The 10,257-nt window shown below is 44.7% G+C and overlaps 1 protein-coding gene across 1 annotated transcript; it reads right to left on the bottom strand.

The window, feature by feature from the left end:
* Nucleotides 1–634: 634 nt before the first annotated feature.
* Nucleotides 635–7,331, bottom strand: LOC114052651 (5-hydroxytryptamine receptor 3E-like). Its single transcript, XM_027875362.1, has 8 exons — nucleotides 7,245–7,331; nucleotides 6,718–6,762; nucleotides 6,115–6,224; nucleotides 5,641–5,810; nucleotides 3,157–3,281; nucleotides 1,379–1,583; nucleotides 965–1,180; nucleotides 635–855 (listed from the first exon to the last, which is right to left on the bottom strand). The coding sequence occupies exons 1-8, from the start codon at nucleotides 7,329–7,331 to the stop codon at nucleotides 635–637; spliced, it is 1,179 nt and encodes a 392-aa protein (XP_027731163.1).
* Between the last annotated feature and the right edge of the window lie 2,926 nt (nucleotides 7,332–10,257).

Here is a 10,257-nt window from a genome sequence, read left to right as displayed (position 1 = left end):
TAACAGAAATCTATTTTCTGTCCCTCTCACCCCAACCCCATTGGGGAAAAAAAAAAACTATTTCTGGTAACAAATATGCATAGACAAACCAAACAAATTCCTTCAATGACTGTATATAAAAATAGATGTTTCCCTGTGCACCCTAAGTCCATCGCCTCTCTGTAACAGTATGTTTCCTCCTCAGAACTCTGGAATGACGGATGGTCATTGTACAGACACTAGTTCCTGTAGCTCCAAAGTGATTTCTTTGGACAGTTTGGTGCCAGTGTAAAAGTTGATCTCATGGTTCTGTTCATTTCATTTGTACTATGAAAATGTTAGTCCTCTCTGCAGAGTGATTTATTTCAAAAACTTAATGAGAATAGAAAATTGTTGCCAGTGGGCTGGAAGCTTGAGTAGTAAGGGAATTGGAAATGAACAGAAGGATTGGGGAAGCTGGAAAGGATGAGAACAAGAAGCCTAGTTTGGGGGTAGCCAAAAGTTTCCTTATTGATGGGACTGAGTTGGATGTGTAGACTGAGACAAGGACATGGAAGGTTCTTAGGAATGAGGATGGCCCATGACTAGCCGCTGGAGGAGAGCTGAAGCTGGAAGCTGACATTGGCAAGTACAGGAAGCCCCGTTTCTAGGTTCTCTAGAGGGCAATGACTGTGATTAAGGAGGAGATCATGAACAACAGGTAAAGCCAAAAGAGCAGTGTGTCCAGAGCAAGGCTAAACTTCACCCACATGTCCATGGTCCTGTGCCTCTGGATTTCCTGTTCTGACTCTGCCCATGTGGATTGTGGGTCTTCATTCAGCTCAGCCTTACCTGGGCCTGGCTCCCATCCTGCCAATGCCACCGGGTCCTTTTGGCCTGTAGCAAGAATAGGAGCTCAGACAGCACCACTGGAAATAGCCAAGCTGGCAGCTTTAGAATGTCGGGCCAAGGGGACATTGTGAGTAGGGTTAATGAGGCCGCTTACCTGGGAGGTGGATGGAGTTGTGTCCAGGGCCCCTGTTCTCTTTCTGGGACCCTTTGTTGCAGCATTCTGTTGCTGTGATGTACCTCAACACCAGTGAATAGAGCCAGGATGGCATGGGAGGGGGCTGTGTAGTGACCATGTGTAAGAGATAGGTGAGGAGGACTGACTCCAGCAGGCTGGTTACCATCAGGGTCAGACAGAGGGCAAAGTATACACCTGAGGAACATATAGGACTGCTGTAAGACAGGGCCAAAGTGATTTCCACTTTCCTCCTTTGTCATTTTTCCCCAGTCCCAACCTGGCTAGGACCATGCTTTCTTCCCAAGAGCCCTTCTCCCCTTGAGTTGGCGAAATCAAATACTCCCCTTTCTCTTTACTCCTTTTTCTTTCTTTTAGCAGTGGAAGGAACCATACTTATCAGTGGGATGCCACTGGCAGGAAGTAAGTCATTCATCATGAGTAGGAAGGCAGTGTAGCCCAGCAGAAGGGTCATCTTGAATGGGGCTCGGTTCCCACTTTCAACTGGCAGAAGGAAGCTCAGGGCATCGATCGCTATCAGAAATCCACTGGGTACCAGCAGGTTTATCACATAGAGGCCAGGTCGGCGTTTGATAGCCACCTGGAGGTGAAGGAGAAGGAGGAAATGGGGTATTTTCAAGAAGCCAAGCTTGATAGGAAGAGCAAGATTTGTTACAAAATATATTGGCCTCTTTGTCCGGAACCCAATGGGAGTATTGCTCCAGACCGCATTGAACACAAAGTGTACATACCCAGAGGTCACAGACAGGTCTCAGGAAAGGGTTACAGTTTAGGGCTTCAGGACAGAACTGTAGAAGGATCCTTGATAGGAGAAGCTTTCCAGGCAGAAGCAGTAAGAAGGGTTTCTGGTTAAGATGGCAACCTGAATATTCATAGAGGAGCCAGTTCTCTGATACAAACCCCAGAAAGTATCTGAAAAGGGCCCCAAATAGACTGGTGACAAAGAAAATTGAAGAGGAAAAAAAAGACTGATTCTCCCACCCAGCACAGAACTATATAAAAAATATGGCCAGCAGAGGCTGGTCATGGGGTTGCACCATGGAAGCCAGAGTAAGCTCTGGACAGTGGGGCCAGAATCTGGACAAGGAGATATAGAAGGGAAGCCAGTACAAACTCCTACACACGGACCTGAAGCAAGCCACTGCTCTCGACAAGGGGATTGCAAGCCAATGGGAACTCTAGTCAGAAGGTGGCCTGAAACCAGATCCCAGCCCTCGTCTGCCAGAACAGGGGCAGGGGACAGAGCCAGTCCCTATACAGGGAGACAAGGTTGACCACGCACTTCTTTGAGCACTGGGAACCACAGTAAGAGACAAGACTAATTGGATTCCTTGGTGCAAGTACAGGGCAGGAGAGGGGGTGCTATGCAAGAAGACTGAGACTAGAGAATCAAACCAGCTCCCGAACAGTGATTGAGCAAGAAGGAGACAAGACTAAACAAAGTTTATCCAAACCATCTGGACGAGAATGAGCGGAGCACAAAATCCCAATCGAAGACCAGAAGCTGGAAAGTCAAATAAACAAAAGAAAACACTGAACATGTTGAAGAAATACTGTGAGTCAAGAGAAGCCCAAAGAGGTAAGCCCAGAAGAAAAGAGTTACTCCCAACTATAGAGATCCTCAGAGAAAAAAAAGTGGCTTGGCTATGAGGGACCACATAGGAAGCCATGACTACAGAAGTGTCTGGAAGAAATGAAGCAAGTGATACGGAATGACATTTTAAAGGAAATAAGAGTTTAGGAGTAAAAAGCTGAAAGGAGAATAAATAGCTTGGAACAGAAGGTGGAAAATTTTACCCAAGTAATGAACTCCCTTTAAAACAGAATGAAGCAAAGAGCACTCAATGCTGCCATGAGAAAACAATTAAAAGTCAACAGTTTAAAAAGAAGAAAATATAAGGTCTCTACTATTAAAAAAAAAAAAAGAACAACTGACCATGGAAAACAGGCTAAAAGACGGATATTTTCAGAATCATTGGACTCTTTGAAAATCATGACCAAATAGAAGCAAAGATGTCTTAATTTACAGTCTATGAAACCCAAAAAAGGTTTTGGTTTGATAAGATAAGGGTGGTGCTTGGGTGAGTAGGTCACAAGATGGGGAAGTGTGGACTCACATGAAACATGATCTGGTCATGAAGGCTGGACCCCACTGCCATCTTTGGAGTTGCTTCGTTGATGCTCAGGAGTTCCCGCTCCCCTTGGGTCTTGATGAGATTTCGAGATGTGTCTACAATTTCCCAAACTTCCTTTTCCATGCCCAACAGTATGTCATCCACTGTAAGGGAGAACCAACCAATCAATCAGTCACTGAGAATTTATTGTCTTCTATGTGCCAGACACTGTGCTCTGTGCAGGGAATACAAAGATAAAAGTAACACAATTCCTGACCCTGAGGAGTTTATATTCCAGTATGGGAAACAACATTTAAAAGTGCGGGACATATACACAATGAATACAATCACATTCTGAGATACGTGGGTTTTGATCATTTCATTTTACAAGAAGTTTTATCTAGTGTCTTTACTAAGGTTTATAAGACATTTCTTTGCTTTTTTGTGTGTGTGTGTGTGAGGCAATTGGGGTTAAGTGACTTGCCCAGAGTCACACAGCTAGTGAGTGTTATGTGTCTGAGGTCCGAAGTGAACTCAGATCCTCCTGACTTCAGGGCCAGCGCTCTATCCACTGTGCCATCTAGCTGCCCCATTTCTTTGCATTTTTCAGGACTAGTACAGTTTAGAGCCTTGTGTCTCAAACAACTGAGATAAGAATCAGAGCTACCACACAATCATTTGCAGTTGTATAGTTGACACACGAGGTGTTAACACCTCAGACTACTAGAGGTTTCTACTTCATAGCAGTGACAATCTTAGCATCATGCCCAGCTGCGGGTCTCCCTCACTTCACCTTGTTTCCCACCAGAAGTCATTTGGTGAAGGTGATATCATCTGCCTTCTTTTCTTTTCTTTTCTTTTTTTTATCTGCATTCTTTTTGATGACTTCTTTTGTTTTTACTCTGTTGTTTTTTGTTTGTTTTTGTTTTTGTATTACTGTATCAATTACATAGACTTTGAAGAAATTGTGTCCATTTTAGTAGGATTCAGTGCTTTAGTATAAACAAATGTTAAATTGAGGGCTCAGGAACAAATAAAAATGTGTCCCATTGTAGTAAATGGTAATTATGTTTTTAACTTAATACAAAATTGATCCATAAATGGCTTTTCCAGGATGAATTACCTTCATCAAGTTGTGAAACTGGGGAAGACTGTACAAGGTAGTTTGGGGAAAGGGGATTAGCATCTGGCAAGGTCAAGGGAGCCTTTTTGCACAAAATAGAGCTTGAACTGTCTTCATGGAAAACAGATTCCAAGAAGTTCCAGCAAGGAGAGAAGGAGTGCATTCCAGGCATAGACGATAACCTCTACAAAAACTCAGTGATGGGAGATGCAATGTCATCTATGGAGAACAACAAGGACACCACATCTGGGCCAAAGGATGTATGGAGAGGAGGAATGTAGAAGAAGACTGTAAATGTAGCAAGCAGAGCTTTAAGTATCAAACAGAGAATCTAATATTTGATCCTAGAGGTGGAGATCTCTCTAGACCTAGGAGATCTTAGGGAGTTACAGGGAAGTGACCTCGTAGGACAATCCTTTTGTGAGCTGAATGGACACTGGACTGCAGTGGGGCAAGGCTTGAGGCAGGGAGACCAAATTGTCTAGTACAGAGGTTCCCAAACTATTTGGACTACCGCCCCCTTTTCAAAAAAACATTACTCAGCACCCACCTGGAAGTCTACTTTCTTTAACCCTTTAACTTTTATTTATTGATTTTTTTTTGGAAATTTGCGCCATTTAAAAAAATATTTTTTAAAAAATTGATGCATTTTAAATGTAATAATTTGTTGTAAATTTCTGTTTTTTTCTGTATTGAAATTTTGATGACACAACATTGTGTCAGGTAACCATATAGTATCATATTGTAAACAAGTCATTAAATACACATATTCCTGCTGATGCATTCTGGACTTCCCAATAATGCACTACAGGTTCTCCTGCCAACACTTGCTTGTTAAGACCTTTTGGAAGACTTGACCACTGATCATTTATAACTTGCATTTTGTGTGCTTATGTGGAAAATTATGTAATCACTATGACTTTAACCCTATTACACAACAGATGAAATATGTATGAATGGTTTTTCAAAATTTTCTTATCTTCTCTTCTTTCCTTATGTTTCTACCATCCTCTTATTTTTATTCAATGCCCTCCAATTATGCCCAAGGCTACTACAACCCCCCCGGATCATTCCAGCCCCCCCCAAGGGGTGGTATTGCCCACTTTGGGAACCTTTGAATTAATCCAGATGATTTTAGAGACAAAACACAGGATATTTCTTCCTTGTGGTTCAGGGGATACTTTCTTTTCTCTCCCATCTCAATAAACTTGACAGACCTCTCAGCCCCTTGCTGTCCATCCATCTGAACTATCTCCTGACCTTCAATTGGCCCCTGCCTTGGACTTTGTCATTGCCTCCTCTGCTTTCTTTTAGGAATTCCACTGCTCCCTCTCTCTCTCTCTCTCTCTCTCTCTCTCTCTCTCTCTCTCTCTCTCCTCCCGTCTCTACCTCCTACTAACCTGTGTAGAGAAAGGAGCTAAAGGTCAGAGTGCAGTTCTGCTGGTCAAATGGGAAGCGGAAGATATCCAGGTTACAGATGGTGGTCACCCTCATTGGTTTCTTATACTTGATGCGACCTTCATTACTCACATATGCAGTGAGACCTGTTGGAGTCTGATCCACGTCTACGCTGCATTTAAGAGGTTACAGCAAGTAGGAGCTATGGATTCTACTTACCTCTTCCTTCCCTCTTATCCCAGGTCATCCCAATGCTGGGCTCCCTATCTTTCCCTTTCATGCTCATCCCTTGTAGCGTCCCCTATAGTACATCATTCCCCTCCACCAGTGGTTCTGTGGGAGCCATTCAGTTAGACTTCTATCTATTTCTCTGTTGTCTCTCTTTGTCTCAAAGGATGCCCTACTGAAATGCCCTCCCCTCCTTTGCTGGGGATGGGCTGGGTTTCCTTCAAGATTTTCCTCGGTCTAATACGCACGACTCTATGACGAAGATGTCTGGGAGCCACAGGTTTTGAGTCATCATAGAGATTCTCTGAATGCCCCCACACTCCTCTGGGTTCCAGCTGATGAAGGCATTGTCCCAGACCTAGAGTCCAGGGAAGCGGAGCTATAGTGAGCTTGGAACAGTCAGGTTATGCCTCCCCTCTCACTTTCTATTCCCTTTTAAACTCTGATTTCTCCATCTCTCACGTACATGCTTCATGAGGGAGGTCATCTTCCACCTTCTGTCTAACAAGGTCTCATTTGTTATTCCTTGCGCCCTCACTGGCCTCTTCTCTAGGGAGATCTTGACTGTGGCCTTGGAGGCTTCAGAGCAGAGCATCTGTAGTCACTTCTTGACTTCCTCCCCAGAATCCCCTTCCCTGTGTGGCCTGTTCTTCTTCCTTCTGGGGTCCCATTTCTGCCTTCCCAGTTGGCTGGCTGCCCAGGAACCTTTGTGCCCCCAAAGCTGGACCAGCTCCCACTGGCCTCGTCTAGTTCCCAGGACACTGTCAACCTCACAAAATATTACTTGGGCAGCAGGAACAGAGGAAATAAAATGTCCAAGGAAAGGCAGAATGAGGTTGTGTTTGCCATACCAAATCCAGCCACAGGAATGATGTCAGAAGCTGGAGCTGTTCATCCTGTTAAAAGATTCATGTTCTAGGCATATGGCTTGGTAACACATATGTTCCCCGCCCTCTTATTCTTTGTGCTATCCTCCATGGTACCCTCAAAGAACACTTGTGGCTAGAGTATATGATGGAGCAGGGACAAAAGCTAGATGGCACTGAATATTTCTGATTAAGGGGAGGTGTAGTCAGCTAGGCTGACACTGTAATCTTTGCCAATGGCTTACTTACTGGTAGAAGCTTTAGGACCTCAAGATGGGCTAGAAGGAGAACCCTCTGGAACATGGCGTTGACTGTGGGCTATCCTGGATTATGTCCTCACCCTAAATTGCACCACCTCAGTCCTTTGAAGGCACCAGGAACATTCCTAATCTTGAGATGGTCCCTTGTTGATATTTGGGTCTTTATGGTGGTGGGGGGGGAGGGGAAGTGGGGAGGCAAGGGCTTCAATAGGTTATGGAGCCCAAGAAAGGGCTGCAGGGCTAAACGCTCACCACATCCAAGATGGAGGACACGGTGAAGGAGATGTTGACCTGGGTTGGGACACTGTAGTTGACAACTGGACGAAAGTCCTTTCTCATGATCACAGACGCAAAGACAGTGGGGTTTACCCCTTGGGAGTCAAATCCCGAGCAATTGATGGTGAATTCATTCCTCTTGCCTGTTCAGAATGAAAAAAGTGTGAGATGTACAGTAGAGGTTTTATATTTTATATGTGATAGAGGTGCTACAGAACAGGTCATTGTTGCACCCACCCACGGAATCCTGGGGAAAAATGTGAACCCCTTACTTCCTGTTCCCTAAATCCAAATGACCAGAGAAAGTCAATGTCCTGGGGCCCTTCGTTCCTGGGGCAGGAAATAAAGAATGTGATTGGTAGGGAAATGACTGATGTGGTGAGCTCAATCAGTCAGTGCTCATTTCTCAGTTCCATTGGGTTTCTGTCCCCATGCAAAACTTGCCCAAATCTGCATGCAAACTCAGCCCCGGGGCCAGGAACAGCATATGCCAGCTGTCTCTTTAATTCTGCCCTCCCACACATCCCTCCCAAACTTCTCCTTAGCTCACCTCCCTGAACCTTCCTGGAGTAGCAGGATAACTGCCTCAGTTTCTTCCCTTTGACATTTTTGATCTTTTAACAGAAAATTACAAGATAGGGGGTGTGGAAAGGGAGAAAAAACATGAGCCATGTAAGATGCCCAGGTGGCATTGCTGCCTTATTCATTCCTAGTTACGGGTCCCCCAAACATCCAATGAGTGGCCATTGTTTGCATGACTAGGTCACGGACCTATGCTGGTTCTTGGGTCAGATACAGAGTAGTGACTCCACCTTGTCTGCCCCCTCCCCAAACCACCTCTGGTCCAGTCTTTTTTTCCCCTCGTTTTGTGGAGGCCACGGAGCAATACAACAGAAGCAGTATGCGATGCCCTTTAGGGCAGGGACTGTTTAGCTTTTGCCTTTCATCTTTAGCTCTTCATACCATTGGTACTTAATAAGTGTTTGTTCAAATCAAGCTCATCCCTTTCATACGAGGCATTTGCCATTCTGATATCTTTCCTGCACTTAAGATTATGAGATCATAGATTTAGAGCTGGAAGAGACCTTAGAAGTTTCAAAATAGTTTGGAGATCCCCTGTTTTCCAGAGCTAAGGCCTAGCAAGCAGGCTGTGCCCTGAGCTTGGCATAATCCTCTGCGCTCTGGATGATATCACCCTCTGGCAAAGTGTATTGCTTGGACCAGCAACAGGTGTTCACTGAGGGATTTAGCTCCCCCTATTTCCCAGGGCCATGCATCACATACTCACAATCCCTGTTCCTTATCACTGACAGGTACTGCACTCCTACTCCCATCACAGCATTCTGGTTCTGTGCCCTGCAGGGTGGGCATGACCCCTGAGAGTTGAGAAAATGCTGTTCCTACAGTGCAGTCACTCAAGACCTAAAAATGATTAGGTCATGGTCCAGCCCAGGATGGATATAAGTTTAGTCCAGCATGTTAAGCTCTCCTTCTTAGGATTGGGGGCTTCCATGTGTATACATCATTTCCGTCACTCTGAAATCAATTAAACTTCTGTTTTGTGTCCTGACTCTCCCGTCTCTGCCCTGCTCTGTTTGTTTGGTTCCAGCCACTCACAGGTTAGAGGCCGGTTCCAGTCTGGTCGGCAAAGTCATCTAGCCCAACCATCTTATTTTACAGATGAGGAAAGTAAGGCCAAGAGAGGGGAAGTGATTTGCCCAAGATCAGGCATGTAACAAGTAGGAGATTTGGACCAAGTTCCTCTGATTTGTGGCAATTTGGTGTAGTTGAAAGAGTTCTGAGCATCAGATAATGAGTTCAAATCCTGGTTCTGCCACTTTATATCTGTGTGACCTTGGATAAGTCATTTCACCTTCTCTATGACTCAGTTTCCCCCTCTGTAAAATGGTTTGGACTAGAGGGCCTCTAAGGCCCACGATCCTATAATCTGATTACTTTTAACAATATAGAAGTGTTACTGCTGAGGTCATTGGGCATCTGACTACTGTGGACATAGAGGCATAGGCTGTTTCTTCAGTTATCAATAAGCATTTACATTACATTGCAAATAGTAAGTCCTTTTTTTTGCAGTGCATTCACTGTATATAGTGACTATTTAAAACACTTGTTGAATGAATGAATATCATGCCTGAGGGTGAGAACGAGAGATGAGGCTTAATACAGCAAAGGATCCATCAATCAATCCATAAGCATTTATTGAGTACCTACTGTGTGCCAGGTACTGCCCTTGGTGCAGGGGATACAAATTCAAAGAATAAAACAATCCTCAGTTTTGAGTTTATCCTCTAATCAGGAAGCCGAGTGCATATATAGGGATATGGGGAGGTGACTACAGAAGAAGGGACTTCTGAACAGGCTGCTTGCCGCTCAGGAGTCAGTAAAGACTGATGTCAGTAGATGCCCATCATAAGGTTTTTCTTCTTTCTCAGAAGGAAAGCTGACATAGGCATTATGGAAACCTCATTATAGAAAAAAATCCAAGTGCTCAAAGTTGGAGGCATATTCGACAGCCTCCAGTGACTGGAGACTGAGAGAGGGTACCCAGTTTTCCTCAAAGGGCATCATCCTTCTTTCCCCTGAACTCTTGCCCCTCCACCATCTTACCTGGCAGTAGAAAGCTGAGGAGACAGAAGAGAAATCCCAGGGGCCAGCACTGATTTCTGCTATCCTCTCTCCTGCTCTTTAGTGATATGCCTGGAACCAGAGCTCCCTTAAACACCTGAATTTGAAGGAACACAGGCCACACCCCAAATCTCAGTGTTTAATATTGCTGGTGTCAGGTGACCATTGGTGTTTCCCAATTCCCTGACAAATCTTGGGGCCCAGAAGGAATTTGGCCTTGGCCCAAATCTGGCAGCCTTGGACTGGATGATGCTGGCTGGGCATCCACAGAGAGACACATTTCATTGACTAAGGGGCAATCACAGCAGTGATGAAGGTCGCATCATGCAATGAAGAACTACTCTTC

Source organism: Vombatus ursinus, unplaced genomic scaffold (genome assembly GCF_900497805.2).
Source record: "Vombatus ursinus unplaced genomic scaffold, bare-nosed wombat genome assembly UNPS02014808.1, whole genome shotgun sequence".
NCBI classification, from domain to species: domain Eukaryota; kingdom Metazoa; phylum Chordata; class Mammalia; order Diprotodontia; family Vombatidae; genus Vombatus; species Vombatus ursinus.
This window is presented reverse-complemented; position numbering and strand designations above follow the sequence as displayed.